The sequence below is a fragment of the Babylonia areolata genome, chromosome 32, assembly GCF_041734735.1.
Source record: "Babylonia areolata isolate BAREFJ2019XMU chromosome 32, ASM4173473v1, whole genome shotgun sequence".
In the NCBI taxonomy this organism is placed as follows: domain Eukaryota; kingdom Metazoa; phylum Mollusca; class Gastropoda; order Neogastropoda; family Buccinidae; genus Babylonia; species Babylonia areolata.
In genome coordinates this window covers 2,386,010-2,402,119 of record NC_134907.1, presented here as the reverse complement: position 1 = coordinate 2,402,119, position 16,110 = coordinate 2,386,010, and the positions used below count along the sequence as shown (strand labels likewise).

Here is a 16,110-nt window from a genome sequence, read left to right as displayed (position 1 = left end):
TCAGTATGCAGCGAGTGATAAAGATAATGACGCCTGTCAGTACTGTGTGTGCTGTTTAACTCACTCCGGACGATGGAACACTATAGCGTTCCTGACGACGGAACGCTATAGCGGTTTCGACAATTAAAATTTTTTCCATGTTTTCCTCATGGGGTAGCATAACAGTTGCAGCTACACCGGGCATTGCGAACGTGTCAAGGGTCAAATGGAAAGTTTCTTCTTAAGATTCCATAACAACATGCTCCACAGCGAGCCAGTGAGTTCAGGACCCCACATGACAAGCTAATCTGCATACGTATCGAAAATGGCGTCACAGGCGATACAGTTGGAAATTTTTGGAGCAAACTAGATCACGACAGCAGCTTTTACCACTGCTGAAGTGATTGAAATGCTTCAAACTGAAGGTTTTGACATTGACAAGGATGATGAAGATGTTGAATAAAGTATCTGCAGTGAAGAAAGCTACCAGCAAAAAGGCACTGATAGTGACTCAGCTTCTGAAAGCAGTGAAGAGGGAGGGGGGTGGGCGTTCACACGATGTGAGGAGAGGGGTCAGTGGGTCAAGTACAGTGAGTTTCATTCAGTTACTTTATGTTTTGTGTTTTTTGTGATTTTTTTTTCCTAACCCTAACAAATGGGTCGTCTGTAGGGAAAAGCAAGGGAGAAAAGTATTCATCCAGAGAGAGTTAATGTGACGCTGTGTGTGACATGAAATGTGACGCTGTGTGACACTAAATGTGACACTGAATGTGACGCTGTGTGTGACATGAAATGTGACACTGTGTGACACTAAATGTGACACTGAATGTGACGCTGTGTGTGACATGAAATGTGACACTGTGTGTGACACTGAATGTGACACTGTGTGTGACATGAAATGTGACGCTGTGAGTGACACTAAATGCAAGCTGTGTGTGACACTAAATGTGACACTGTGTGTGACACTAAATGTGACACTGTGTGTGACATGAAATGTGACACTGAATGTGACACTGTGTGTGACATGAAATGTGACGCTGTGAGTGACACTAAATGCAAGCTGTGTGTGACACTAAATGTGACACTGTGTGTGACACTAAATGCTATGCTGTGTGTGACACTAAATGTGACACTGTGTGTGACACTAAATGTGACGCTGTGTGTGACACTAAATGTGACACTGTGTGTGACACTGTGACACTAAATGTGACGCTGTGTGTGACACTAAATGTGACGCTGTGTGTGACACTATGACACTAAATGTGACGCTGTGTGTGACACTAAATGTGACACTGTGTGTGACACTGTGACACTAAATGTGACGCTGTGTGTGACACTAAATGTGACACTGTGTGTGACACTATGACACTAAATGTGACGCTGTGTGTGACACTAAATGTGACACTGTGACACTAAATGCTACGCTGTGTGTGACACTAAATGCTACGCTGTGTGTGACACTAAATGTGACACTGTGTGTGACATTAAATGTGACGCTGTGTGTGACACTAAATGTGACGCTGTGTGTGACACTAAATGCAACACTGTGTGTGACACTAAATGTGACGCTGTGTGTGTGACAGTGGTGACAGAGCAGATCTTCAAGATAGGATCCATGGAACCAGGGGCCATGCTTTTTGAGGCCAACAGAGAATATCAGGTTGGTGTGCTGTGTGTGTGTCTGTGTGTGTGTCTTTGTGTATGTGTGTGTGTGTGTGAGGCCAACAGGGAATACTAGGTAGGTGTGCTGTGCTTGTAGTGCGTCGCTTTGTGTGTGTTTGTGTCTGTGTGTGTGTGTTCCTCTGTGTGTGTGTGTCTGTGTGTGTGAATGTGTGTGTGTGAATGTGTGTCTCTGTGTGTGTGTGTGTATGTGTGTGTGTCTGTGTGTCTGCGTGTGTGTCTGTGTGTGTGTGTGTGTCTATGTATGTGTGTGTGTGTGCATGTGTGTCTGTGTGTGTGTGTGTGTGTGCACGTGAGTACATGTGTGTGTGTGTGAATACAATAGAACAAAATATTTTATTGTCATAAAACCTTAAGGTTTATTGGACACAATAAAAACAAAAATACATGGGTTATGGAAAGAAACATTCGTGTGTGTGTGTGTTTGTATACATGTGTGTGTGTGTGCGTGCGTGTATGTTTGTGTGTGTATGTGTGTAAGAGAGAGAGAGAGCAAGTTGGAGGAGGTATGTCATGATGCCTGTTTGAAGATTATGTAAATTGATTCAGTTTATTGTTTTGTCATTTGTAGTTTGTGAGTTTTTGTACATAAAGAAGGCTTTGAGCTCTGTTGGAGAAAAAGCGCTGTATAATTCTTCATTATTATTGTCATCGTCATTACTGTTATTATTATGATATTGCTTTTGCAGAATGGTTCTGTGTTTGCATTATATTGCATCTGCAGATTGGTTCTACATTTGTATTGCATCTGCAGATTGGTTCTACGTTTGCAAGATATTGCATCTGCAGAATTGTTCTATACTGGCATTATATTGCTTCTGCAGAATGGTTCTATATTGACATTATATTGCATCTGCAGAATGGTTCTATATTGGCATTATATTGCTTCTGCAGAATGGTTCTATATTGGCATTATATTGCTTCTGCAGAATGGTTCTATATTGGCATCATATTATTTGTTCAGAAACAACACCAGAAGGCGGACGAGTACCTTCGGATGATCAAGGAGAAGTTGGACGTGGCCGTCAACCAGTGCATTCAGGCCGCTGGGCACGAGTTCGAACCTGCCAAGCAGAAACAGCTGTTGAGGGTGTGTGTCTGTGAGAATGTGTTGGAGTGGTGTGTGTGTGTGTGTGTGAGAATGTGTTGGGAGTGGTGTGTGTGTGTGTGTGTCTGTGAGAATATGTTGGAGTGGTGTGTGTGTGTGTGTCTGTGAGAATGTGTTGGAGTTGTGTGTGTATGTGTATGTTTGTGTGTGTGTGTGTGTGAGAAAGTGTTGGAGTGGTGGGTGGGTGTTTGTATGTTAGAGAGTGTGTCTTGAGAATGTGTTGGAGTGGTGTGTGTTCGTGTGTGTGTGTGCTTGAGTGTGTGTTAGAGAGTGCGTCTTGAGAATGTGTTGGAGTGGTGGGTGTGTGTTAGAGAGTATGTCTGTGAGAATGTGTGTGTGTGCATGTGTGTGTGTTTGTGTTTGTGTCAGATATTGCGTCAATGAGAATTTGTGTATTTGTGAGATTGTGTGTGTGTGTGTGTGTTCTTCAGTCTATATTTCCTCCACTTTTTTGTTATGAAACCTTCAACCTCCTATTTTCCCCACTTTTTTTCCTTTTTCTTTCTTCTCTTGTACGTACTGCTGTTAGATCCAGAATGCACCATAGATAGAAGTATCCATATCATTATCAGTCAATTAATGTGGTGACTGTCAAGGCGGCAGTGTTCGGCAAGAGTTTCATGATAGACTTCCACCTGGAGATGTTTGTGAACATGAGTCACTTCGAGCTTCGTCTCTGTGGACAGGTGTTATAGAAGAATCCATACCTTCTTCTTCATTCGTGGGCTGCAACTCCCACGTTCACATAATGAACACGAGTGGGCAATTACATGTATGACCATTTTTACCCCACCATGTTGGCAGCCATACTCTATTTTCGGGGGTTTCCATTCTTGTTTCCATAACCCACCGAGCACTAACGTGGGTAACAGGATCTTTGACATGTGTACTTGATCTTCTGCTTGCGTATACACACGAAGGGGGTTCAGGCGCAAGCAGGTCTGTTCATATGTTGATCTGGGAGATCGGAAAAATCTCCACCCTTTACCCATCAGGCGCTGTTACCGAGATTCGAACCCAGGACGCTCAGATTGAAAGTCCAACACTTTAACCACTCTGCTGTTGCGCCTGTCGTATCTATATCAGTCCATAATTGCGGTGACTGTTGCAGGCGGCATCGTTCGGCAAGTGTTTCCTGACAGACTTCCGGCCGGAGGCGTTTGTCAACATGAGTCAGATGCTGCGGGTTTTGAACCAGGTGCGGCACCACACAGTGGGCATCCCTCTGACCTACACGCAGTATCCTTCATTCTGTCTGTGTGGTCTGTCTGTGTCACAGGCTGTCCTTCTGTCTGTGTGGTCTGTCTGTGTCACAGGCTGTCCTGTCTGTGTGGTCTGTCTGTGTCACAGGCTGTCCTTCTGTCTGTGTGGTCTGTCTGTGTCACAGGCTGTCCTTCTGTCTGTGTCACAGTCTGTCCTTCTGTCTGTGTGGTCTGTCTGTGTCACAGGCTGTCCTTCTGTCTGTGTGGTCTGTGTCACAGGCTGTCCTTCTGTCTGTGTGGTCTGTCTGTGTCACAGGCTGTCCTGTCTGTGTGGTCTGTCTCACAGGCTGTCCTGTCTGTGTGGTCTGTCTGTGTCACAGGCTGTCCTGTCTGTGTGGTCTGTGTCACAGGCTGTCCTTCTGTCTGTGTGGTCTGTGTCACAGGCTGTCCTGTCTGTGTGGTCTGTGTCACAGGCTGTCCTGTCTGTGTGGTCTGTGTCACAGTCTGTCCTTCTGTCTGTGTGGTCTGTCTGTGTCACAGGCTGTCCTGTCTGTGTGGTCTGTGTCACAGGCTGTCCTTCTGTCTGTGTGGTCTGTCTGTGTCACAGGCTGTCCTTCTGTCTGTGTGGTCTGTCTGTGTCACAGGCTGTCCTTCTGTCTGTGTGGTCTGTCTGTGTCACAGGCTGTCCTTCTGTCTGTGTGGTCTGTCTGTGTCACAGGCTGTCCTTCTGTCTGTGTGGTCTGTCTGTGTCACAGGCTGTCCTGTCTGTGTGGTCTGTGTCACAGGCTGTCCTGTCTGTGTGGTCTGTATGTGTCACAGGCTGTCCTGTCTGTGTGGTCTGTCTGTGTCACAGGCTGTCCTGTCTGTGTGGTCTGTGTCACAGGCTGTCCTGTCTGTGTGGTCTGTCTGTGTCACAGGCTGTCCTGTCTGTGTGGTCTGTGTCACAGGCTGTCCTTCTGTCTGTGTGGTCTGTCTGTGTCACAGGCTGTCCTGTCTTTGTGGTCTGTCGTGTCACAGGCTGTCCTGTCTGTGTGGTCTGTCTGTGTCACAGGCTGTCCTTCTGTCTGTGTGGTCTGTCTGTGTCACAGGCTGTCCTTCTGTCTGTGTGGATCAGTCTGTTTTGCACTTTGGTTTCTTGACGTTGTGCAGCAGGGTATTTTGCCAAGTTCTGCTTGGATGAGTGATGTGTGGATTAAGTTAGCAGCTGCGGCATTATTACTGTTGTTATTATTATTATTTTTATCGTACTTATCATTATTAGTAGCATAATCATTGGACTGATGGCTTAGAGGTAACGCGTCCGCCTCGGAAGCGAGAGAATCTGAGCGCTCTGGTTCGAATCACGCCTCAGCCGCCGATATTTTCTCCCCCTCCACTAGACCTTGAGTGGTGGTCTGGACACTGGTCATTCGGATGAGATGATAAACCGAGGTCCCATGTGCAGCATACACTTAGCGCACATAAAAGAGCCCACGACAACAAAAGGGTTGTTCCTGGCAAAATTCTGTAGAAAAATCCACTTCGACAGGAAAAATAAATAAAACTGTACGCAGGAAAAAATACAAAAAAAAAAGGGTGGCGCTGTAGTGTAGTGACACACTCTCTCTGGGGAGAGCAGCCCGAATTTCACACAGAGAAATCTGTTGTGACAAAAAGAGAAATACAATACAATTTTTATCAGTAGTAGTAATAGTAGTAGAAGTAGCAGTATCATTATCATAATTATTATCAGTAGTAGTACTAGTACTAGTAGTAGTAGTATCATTATTATCAGTAGTAGTAGTAGTAGCAGCAGCAGTATTAGTGGAAGCAGTACTCGTAGAAACGTAATCATGATACGTCAGCATGTAGCTGTGGGATGGAGTGAGTTAATAAGTCAAATGAACCACTCTGTTTTGTCTACAGTGGTCTCGTGTAGTGCTGGTCTGGGGGACTTGTAGCATGCATGTTGCTGTGGGATGGAGTCAGTTAATAAGTCAAATGAACCACTCTGTTTTGTCTGCAGTGGTCTCGTGTAGTGCTGGTCTGGGGGACTTGTAGCATGCATGTTGCTGTGGGATGGAGTTAGTTAATAAGTCAAATGAACCACTCTGTTTTGTCTGCAGTGGTCTCATGTAGTGCTGGTCTGGGGGACTTGTAGCATGCATGTTGCTGTGGGATGGAGTCAGTTAATAAGTCAAATGAACCACTCTGTTTTGTCTGCAGTGGTCTCGTGTAGTGCTGGTCTGGGGGACTTGTAGCATGCATGTTGCTGTGGGATGGAGTCAGTTAATAAGTCAAATGAACCACTCTGTTTTGTCTGCAGTGGTCTCGTGTAGTGCTGGGATGGAGTGAGTTAATTGGTCAAAATGACAAGGGAGGGAGAAATGCAAAAAAAACAAATAACACTGCATGCAGGAAAAAATAAATAAATAAATGGGTGGCGTTCTCAGTGGAGTGACGAGCTCTCCCTGGAGAAAGCAGCCCGAATTTCACACAGAGAAATCTGTAGTGACAAAAAAAAAAAAAGAGAGAGAGTCATATGATACAATACAATACAATACAAAGCCCTTAATGAAGCCCCCTCAGATTGGAACACCTGACGACCCCAGTGCTGATCGACCGACTGGTGCTGCGCAAGCTGTTCGGCCTGGCCATCCTCCTGTGTCAGTACCTCAAGATCCCCGACACTGAGGGACAGAGCCGCATCCTGGGTCACTGGGCTCGCTACAAGGTAGGTAACTGGAGGTGGGGGGAGGAGGTGGGGGGGGGAGAGTGGATCATGCAGGGGGGGTGCCGGGGGAGAGAGAATGGGGTGGGAGGAGAGAGGGGATTATGGGGTGGGAGGGGGGAGGGGGTCCATCCTGCTGTGTCAGATACATGTGGAGTGATGGCCTAGAGGTAACACGTCTGCCTAGGAAGCAAGAGAATCTGAACGCGCTGGTTCAAATCACGGCTCAGCCACCAATATTTTCTCCCCCTCCACTACACCTTGAGTGGTGGTCTGGATGCTAGTCATTCAGATGAGACGATAAACCGAGGTCCCGTGTGCAGCATGCACTTAGCGCCGTAAAAGAACCCACGGCAGCAAAAGGATTGTTCCTGGCAAAAATATGTAGAAAAATCCACTTCGATAGGAAAAACAAATAAAATTGCACGCAGGAAAAAATACCAAAAAAAATGGTTGGCGCTGTAGTATAGCAACGCGCTCTCCGTGGGGAGAGTAGCCCAAATTCACACAGAGAAATCTGTTGTGATAAAAAGAAATACAAATACAAAATCCTGGGACACTGGGCACGGTACAAGGTGACTGGGAGGGAGAGGGAAGAGGGGGGGTTGGGGGGGGGAGGGTCAGGGAGGGTGATCATGAGGTGGTGTCAAAAGGGGGGGGAGAGTCAGGGGGGGTGTGTGATCATGAGGTGGTGTCGAAAAGGGGGAGGGTCGGGGGGGGGTGATCATGAGGTGGTGTCAGTGTCAAGGGGGGGGGAGGTCAGGGGGGGGGGTGATCATGAGGTGGTGTCAGTGTCAAAGGGGGGGGGGGGGGTCAGGGGGGGGTGATCATGAGGTGGTGTCAGTGTCAAAGGGGGGGGGAGGTCAGGGGGGGTGATCATGAGGTGGTGTCAGTGTCAAAGGGGGGGGGGGGGGGAGGTCAGGGGGGGTGATCATGAGGTGGTGTCAGTGTCAAAGGGGGGGGTGGGAAGGTCAGGGGGGGTGATCAAGAGGTGGTGTCGGTGTCAAAGGGGGGGGGGGAGGTCAGGGGGGGGTGATCATGAGGTGGTGTCAGTGTCAAAGGGGGGGGTGGGAAGGTCAGGGGGGGTGATCATGAGGTGGTGTCAGTGTCAAAGGGGGGGGGGAAGGTCAGGGGGGGGTGATCATGAGGTGGTGTCAGTGTCAAAGGGGGGGGTTGGAAGGTCAGGGGGGGTGATCATGAGGTGGTGTCGGTGTCAAAGGGGGGGGGAAGGTCAGGGGGGGTGATCATGAGGTGGTGTCGGTGTCAAAGGGGGGGGGGGGGGAGGGTCATTGGGTGGGGTCGTTCAGGCAAAATGAAAACACGGAAGTGGAGCAGCAGAAACGTTAACCCTTTATGATCCAGGTTCAGCAGAAACATGTGGAGGAGGAGCAGCTGGCTAGAGTTATCTCCCAGAAACTGCTGGAGTGTCCAGGTGTCATGTTCTCCGAGATAGCATCGCAGGCCCTGGAGCATGGACGAAAGCAGCTGGCCGTCAAGGTTGGTAGAGCATGCAGTTTGTGATTGGACGACTGTCTTCATGTGCTAGTTTGTGATTGGACGACTGTCTTCATGTGCTAGTTTGTTGATTGGATAGCTGTCTGAATGTACCAGTTTGTGATTGGTTGACTGTCTTCATGTACCAGTTTGTGATTGGTTGACTGTCTTCATGTGCCAGTTTGTGATCGGATGACAGTCTGAATGTACTAGTTTGTGATTGGTTGACTGTCTTCACATACCAGTTTGTGATTGGCTAAATGTCTTTATGTGCCTGTATGTGATTGGCAAGTTACAGAGTGTGCAGTTTGTGATTTGCTGACTGTTTTCATGTACCAGTTTGTGATTGGATGACTTGTGAGTGACACACACACATGTATATATGTATATAGATAGATAGAGATATACATGACAGTAACACTAATGATGTGTTGTTGTTGTTTTTTTATCAGCTGTTGGAGTTTGAGCCACGTGCATCCGAACAAGTTCCTTTACTGCTGAAGATGGGACAGCTGGCTCCGGCTCTGAACAAAGCCATCGACAGTGGGGATACCGATTTGGGTAGGGGCTGGTTGGTTGGTTGTCAGGCTGTGTCTTGGTCAGTGTGTGTGTGTGTGGTGGGGTGGGGGTGAGTGCGTGAGTTGTATTTCTGCTTGTGAGGGAGTGTGTGTGTTTGTGTTGTTCTTCCTCGTTCGCCTCCCATTAGATCAGCAGCCCGGTGTCCTCGATGAAGGCTGCCGTCCGTCACAGCTCCTCCAGGGTGCCGTACAGTTTGGCTTCCACTGCTGTCGGTGTTGGCCAGTACTTCCTCCTGGATGCTGCATGCGTCCTACAGTCTTGAAAGATGTGGTCAGTTGTCATTGGTCCCTCACCACAAGGGCACTCTCCACTCTGTCCAATGCCAAATTTTGTGTGCATGTGGTGGAGCAGGCAGTTGTGTCCAGTCCTCAGGTGGAAGATCTTGACCTGTTCCCGTTGTTTCAGGAAATGGTATCTGTCTTCTGGGTTATATGTGTTTGTGTGTGTGTGGGTGTGTTTGTTGTTTGTAGGCACCATGTTGTGCAAATGGCCCCATGTTTGTAAAGTGCTCAGAGCTTGGTCTCCGACGGAGGATAGGCACTGTATATAAGTATCCATATCATTCATCATCATCATCCTCATTTGTTCAAACTAAAAGATGTCCCACAGTGTGTGTGTGTGTGTGTGTCCAGTGTACACGGTGTTGCTGCATCTCCGTGACAACCAGGACCCCAGTCAGTTCTACATGATGATTCACACCATGCCTATCGCCTTCTCCCTCTTTGTGCAGGTACGTCCCTCCCTCCATCTGCCCTTCTCTAAATCTTGTCTGTATGTCTGCTTGTCCGTCTGTCTGCTTGTCGGTCTGTCTGCTTGTCTGTCTCAGTCTTTGTGTTCAGTGTTGTTAACAGTATTCATGGTAATGATAATGCTGGTGGTGGTGTTACTGCAGAACTGCTGGTGATGACGATAGTGTTGGTCTTGTTGTACCCACGGTGATGATGATGATCATGGTGGTGTTGTCTAGCAGTAGTCATGGTGATGATGATGATGATGATGTTGTTGCAGTACTCATGGCGATGACGATGTTGTTCTTGTTGTTGTCGCAGTAATCATGATGAGAGTGATGTTGTTGTTGTTGTTGCAGTACTCATGGTGATGATGACAGTGTTGTTGTTTTGTTGTTGTTGCAGTACTCATGGTGATGATGACAGTGTTGTTGTTGTTGCAGTACTCATGGTGATGATGACAGTGTTGTTGTTGTTGCAGTACTCATGGTAATGAAGATGTTGTTGTTGTTGTTGCAGTACTCATGGTGATGATGACAGTGTTGTTGTTGTTGCAGTACTCACGGTGATTATGTTGTTGTTGCAATACTCATGGTAATGAAGATGTTGTTGTTGTTGTTGCAATACTCATGGTGACAATGTTGTTGTTGCAGTATTCATGGTGACGATATTCTTGTTGTTGTTGCAGTACTCATGGTGATGACGATGTTGTTGTTGCTGTTGTTGGAGTACTCATGGTGATGATGTTGTTGTTGTTGTAGTACTCATGATGACGATGATGTTGTTATTACAGTATTTATGATGATGATGTTGTTGTTGCAGTATCCATGATGATGATATGTTGTTGTTGCGTTATTGGTGATGACATGTTGTTTATGTTGCAGTACTGATGATGATGATGAGAATGATGATGACATGTTGTTGTTGTTGATGTTACAGTACTGATGATGATGATGATGAGAATGATGATGACATGTTGTTGTTGCAGTACTGATGATGATGATGAGAATGATGATGACATGTTGTTTATGTTGCAGTACTGATGATGATGATGAGAATGATGATGACATGTTGTTGTTGTTGATGTTACAGTACTGATGATGATGATGATGAGAATGATGATGACATGTTGTTGTTGTTGATGTTGCAGTACTGATGATGATGATGATGAGAATGATGATGACATGTTGATGTTGCAGTACTGATGATGATGATGAGAATGATGATGACATGTTGTTGTTGATGTTGCAGTACTGATGATGACATGTTGATGTTGCAGTACTGATGATGATGATGAGAATGATGATGACATGTTGTTGTTGTTGATGTTGCAGTACTGATGATGATGAGAATGATGATGACATGTTGTTGCAGTACTGATGATGATGATGAGAATGATGACGACATGTTGTTGTTGTTGATGTTGCAGTACTGATGATGATGATGAGAATGATGATGACATGTTGTATTTGCAGTACTGATGATGATGATGATGAGAATGATGACGACATGTCGTTGTTGTTGATGTTGCAGTACTGATGATGATGATGAGAATGATGATGACATGTTGTTGTTGTTGATGTTGCAGTACTGATGATGATGATGAGAATGATGATGACATGTTGTTGCAGTACTGATGATGATGATGATGAGAATGATGATGACATGTTGTTGCAGTACTGCCGGTTCCAGAACCTGGAGATGGTGGAGAAGATGTGGGAGCAGGAAGACAACCCGTCAGAGATGGCCTTCACCAAGATCATCAGATCCTACGACCAGGACGTGAGTCATGCTGGTGCTAATAAAGGATAGCGCTATAGTGTGGAAACAAGGCCTGCAATACAAGTGTGTTGTATTGTATTGTATTGTATTGTACTATTGTATAGTATTGCATTGTATATGTATTGTATTGTAGTGTATTACATTGTATTGTGTTGTATTGTATTGTGTTGTGTTATATTGTATTATTGTGTAGTATTGTACTGTATTGTATTGTATTGCAGTGTATTTGTACTGTATTGTAGTGTATTGCATTGTACTGTATTGTATTGTATTGTGTTGTATTTTATAGTATTGTACTGTATTGTATTACTTTTTGTCACCACAGATTTGTGCATGAAATCCAGGCTGCTTTCCCTGGACAGACCTTGTCTCCACACTACAGTACTACCCTTTGTTTCTTCTTTTTTCTTCTTCTGTCTGCAGGTGTACTTGCTTCACTGTCACTGTCGGATTTTTTGCTGCCTTGTGTTCTTTTACGTGCACTGAAATGTTTTTTTGTTTCTTTCTCCACAGACGCTGGATGTTCGCCTCCGACTCTTGGAGGAGAGCAGCAACTGCTTCCATCGTGTGGGCAACGCTTTTGAGGAGAAGGTGTGTGTGTGGGGGATGCTGCTTTGGTTTCATTATCGTCGTTTGTTTGCTGACAGCTGTCTCTTGGTGGAGTACACAAAAACAAAAGAGCCTCATTACCGGCATTGTCTTGTTGCTGTTGTGGATGATGAAGTTGAGGAGGAGGAAGGTTGCAGAGTGGTTAAGATGCTCGTCTTCCAATACAGAGAGTCTGTGAGGGTGTGGGTTCGAATCCCACTCTCACCCTTTCTCCCAAGTTTGACTGGAAAATCAAACTGAGCGTCTAGTCTTTTGGATGAGATGATAAACTGAGGTCCCGTGTGCAACTTGCACTGAGCGCACTGAAAAAGAACCCGTGGCAATGAGAGTGTTTTCCGCTGGCAAACTTCTGTGGAGGAAATCCACTCTGATAGGTACACAAATATATTATAAGCATGCACTTAAGGGCGTTGGGATACACTGCTGGTCAGGCATCTGCATAGCAGATGTGGTGTAGCATATATGGATTTGTCCAAACGCAGTGATGCTTCCTTGAGAAAGTAAAACCGGCATGCCTCACTTGAAAATCACGATTTAGTCCTTCCGTTATATTCCAGCCTCTGTCCGTCAGCATCTCTTTTAGTCGACAGTTATCAGCTTAAGAATGTGAACATGTGAAGGTGTCTTGCCAAGTTTAGAATTGGTATGTCTCCTTTGAGCATAGTTACTTGCAGTATAGACCACATGTTACTTCTTCTTCTTCATACATGGGATGCAACTCCCACATTCACTCGTATGTACACGAGGAGCCCTACACGAGTGGGCTTTTACGTGAATGACCATTTTTATCCAGCCATGTAGGCAGCCATAGGCAGCCATACTCTGTTTTCATGGATGTGCATGCTGGGTATGTTCTTGTTTCCATAACCCTACGAACACCGACATAGATTACACAAGATCTTAAACGTGCGTATTTGGGGTTCAGGCACAAGCAGGTCTGTATATATGTTGACCTGGGAGATCGGAAAAATCTCCACCCATTACCCACCAGGCGCCGTTACCAAGATTCAAACCCAGAACCCTCAGATTGAAAGTCCAACGCTTTAACCACTCTGCTATTGCACCTGAGGCGTATATGGATTTGTCCAAACATAGTGACCCCTCTTTGATAAAGTAAAACTGGGAAAAAAAAAAACCAAAAAACCTGTGAAACAGTGGCGTGTGTGGTTTGTTGTGGCGGACAGCACTGCGAGGAGCAGATCAAGCTGCTGAAACACCAGCGCCGCCTGGAGGACGAGATGGGAATCTCCTTCGTGGACCTCTCTCTGCAGGAGACCCTGCACCGCCTCACGCTGGAAGGGTCACACATGGCGGCCGAAAAACTGCGCAAGGAGTTCAAGGTTCCAGATAAAAGGTGGGCTGCTCTGGGGTTTCTGGTTTGGGTTTGAATGGTGGTGGGTTTGTCAGCGTCGTGTGTGTGTGTGTGGAGGTGTGCGGAGGGTGGGGGGGAATGGGGGGGGTGATGGAGGGGCCGTCTAGAAACTGCACAAAGAATTCAAAGTGCCCAGTAAAAGGTACTGGTTTGGTGTGTGGGGATGGAAGGGTGGGTGAGAGGGAGGGGATTGGATGGGGGGGGGGGGGGCGGGGTACAAGCCTGACTCTGGAGGGATCACACATGGCTGCCGAGAAACTGCGTGAAGACTTCAAGGTGCCTGATAAAAGGTACTGGTTTGGTGAGAGGATGTGTGTGTGTGGGTGGATGGGTGGGTATGTGTTGGTGTGTAGGTGTGTCTTTGGAGAGTGTGTGTGTTGGGGGGGGTGTGGATGTTTGTGTGTGTGGTGTGTGTATGTGTATGTGTGTTTGGAGTGTGTGTGTGTGTGTGTACAAGCTGACAGTGCAGGGTTCTCTAATGGCGGCTTTGAAACTGCCCAGTGTTGAAGGTGCACAATAAAAGGAACTGGTTTGATGAGAGAATGTGTGTGTGTGGGTGGGTATAGGTGGGTGGATGGGTAGGTGTGTGTGTGTCTGTGGGGGGGGGGGGGTGTAGGTGAGGGGGTTTGTGGGGGGGGGGTAGGTGTGTGTGTGTGAATGCAAGCTGATGGTGGGGTGGTGGCATTCCCATGTCTGCTTCAGAGAGAAAGAGAGAGAGAGAGCATGCATTTGTGTGTGTGTGGAGTATATCAAAGTCAGAATTTTATTTCATGGTGGTAATTGAAAAAGCAACAGCTGCTGTTTTTTTACAGCAAGCCGTCTGAAAGAAAGACAGACAGGAAGGAAAGATGGAAATACAAACATCTACATAAATATATACTTACAAGATTTGTGTGATAATGCAGTAATTAATTTCTGTTTCAAACACATACAAACACACATGCTCAAACACAGGCAGTGCAAACTCCGAAAAGCCAGTTATGGTGGTGGGTTGCCCATGATGTCATATGACCTACTTCTGGCTCTGTAAGTGACGAAAGGTCCACCACCAAAGCGTGCCTGCAAACCTTCCACATTAACCTCCATTTTGTTTTCACTTTCCCCTGCTCAGGTTCTGGTGGATGCGGGTCAATGCTCTGGCGGAGAGCGGAGACTGGGGGGAGCTGGAGAAACTCTCCAAGAGCAAGAAGCCGCCCATTGGGATGGAGGTAACGTTGTTTTTTGTCTCATATACTACACCATTTTAAACTGATGTAAACTGGGCCTATCGGTTTGCTCTGCTTGGCCAAATTTTGCATGGCTAACGGTGAAAAGATGCCCAGCCATGTCCCGTCTGCTCTAACCAATCAAACGCCTCTAAAGGCAACAAGCGATGATTCATTCCTTTGGCCAAGGCTGTCGACACAATCTTGTCAGGTTTTACGCTCTGCCTCATCTTTTTTGGCTTTTGAGCGTGTTTATTTGGACTGTTTTTTGTTGTATGTTGCGTGTTATGATATAACCTTTGTACTTTCTCTGTCTTTGATGCAACTCTGCCCCCTCGAATCATCCCATGTTTTTTTTCTTACTCTCAGTCGCGCTTTTCTGTCCTTTCTGGGATATTGTGCTGGGTTCAGAAAGGTGATGTTGTTTTCTCTGGAATGAGGTTGGTTGTTTGCTTTGCTCCCTTCTAATCCATGTTGCTAAAGAGGTGTCACACACACCTCACACATTTCTTCACTTCTTTTTTCTTCCATCTTCATTCTTCTTGTTTCTCTCTATTATTTTCTTCTAAAAAGAAGCAGTTTGTGGACAGTCATGATGTACATTGCAACCACTGGAAAAAGACGATGAAAGAAAACACTCTGAAAAATGTAAAATGTGTGTGTGTGTGTCACTGTGTGTGTACCGATGATTGTTGTTTACCATTGCTGATGGTAGTTTTGTGTTACTGTACTGACGCCTCAGTCTCATGGTGTGTGTGATGATATGACCTTAGCAGAATGCCACAGCAGTCAATGATTTATGAAAAGGGACTTAACTGTGATTTTCCAGACATGCGCACAGAGGCTGAAATAAGAGACTTCCTACCAGCGGCAAACAACCTTCGGGTCGTCTTCTTCCTAAAGATGTTAATCTAGCTGTCAGTGTGGCTTAGTCTGACATTCAAGGTAGGACACGGTGTGTTTTGCTGTCCAGGCGTTCGTGGAGGCGTGCATGAAGTTCTACAACAAGCAGGAGGCCCTCAAGTACCTGCCCAGGGTCTCCCCGGAACACAGAGTGCGCAGCATGGTGCGAGTTGGGTGAGTCTGCTTCTCTGTCTGTCTGTCTGTCTGTCTGCTGCCCTCTCTCTCTCTCTCTCTGTCTGTCTGTCTGCTGCCCTCTCTCTCTCTGTCTGTCTGTCTGTCTGCTGCCCTCTCTCTGTCTGTCTGTCTGCTGCCCTCTCTCTCTCTCTCTGTCTGTCTGTCTGTCTGCTGCCCTCTCTCTGTCTGTCTGTCTGCTGCCCTCTCTCTGTCTGTCTGTCTGCTGCCCTCTCTCTCTCTCTCTGTCTGCTGCCCTCTCTCTGTCTGTCTGTCTGCTGCCCTCTCTCTGTCTGTCTGTCTGCTGCCCTCTCTCTGTCTGTCTGTCTGTCTGCTGCCCTCTCTCTCTCTCTGTCTGTCTGTCTGCTGCCCTCTCTCTGTCTGTCTGTCTGCTGCCCTCTCTCTCTCTCTCTGTCTGTCTGTCTGTCTGCTGCCCTCTCTCTGTCTGTCTGTCTGCTGCCCTCTCTCTGTCTGTCTGTCTGCTGCCTCTCTCTCTCTGTCTGTCTGTCTGCTGCCCTCTCTCTCTCTGTCTGTCTGTCTGTCTGCTGCCTCTCGTCTCTGCCTCTCTCTGTCTGTCTGTCTGCTGCC

The 16,110-nt window shown here is 46.6% G+C and overlaps 1 protein-coding gene across 1 annotated transcript in view; it reads left to right on the top strand.

Moving 5' to 3' along the window:
• Positions 1 to 16,110, top strand: part of LOC143276607 (vacuolar protein sorting-associated protein 16 homolog) — a 46,153-nt gene that overhangs the window by 21,521 nt on the left and 8,522 nt on the right. The window contains exons 11-22 of the mRNA XM_076581214.1: positions 1,563 to 1,639; positions 2,624 to 2,749; positions 3,879 to 4,006; positions 6,538 to 6,682; positions 8,042 to 8,176; positions 8,626 to 8,734; positions 9,385 to 9,482; positions 11,158 to 11,262; positions 11,776 to 11,853; positions 13,056 to 13,225; positions 14,355 to 14,451; positions 15,422 to 15,525. Of these exons, the coding sequence (XP_076437329.1) occupies positions 1,563 to 1,639; positions 2,624 to 2,749; positions 3,879 to 4,006; positions 6,538 to 6,682; positions 8,042 to 8,176; positions 8,626 to 8,734; positions 9,385 to 9,482; positions 11,158 to 11,262; positions 11,776 to 11,853; positions 13,056 to 13,225; positions 14,355 to 14,451; positions 15,422 to 15,525 (1,372 nt within the window). The remainder of the gene's footprint in view (positions 1 to 1,562; positions 1,640 to 2,623; positions 2,750 to 3,878; positions 4,007 to 6,537; positions 6,683 to 8,041; positions 8,177 to 8,625; positions 8,735 to 9,384; positions 9,483 to 11,157; positions 11,263 to 11,775; positions 11,854 to 13,055; positions 13,226 to 14,354; positions 14,452 to 15,421; positions 15,526 to 16,110) is intronic.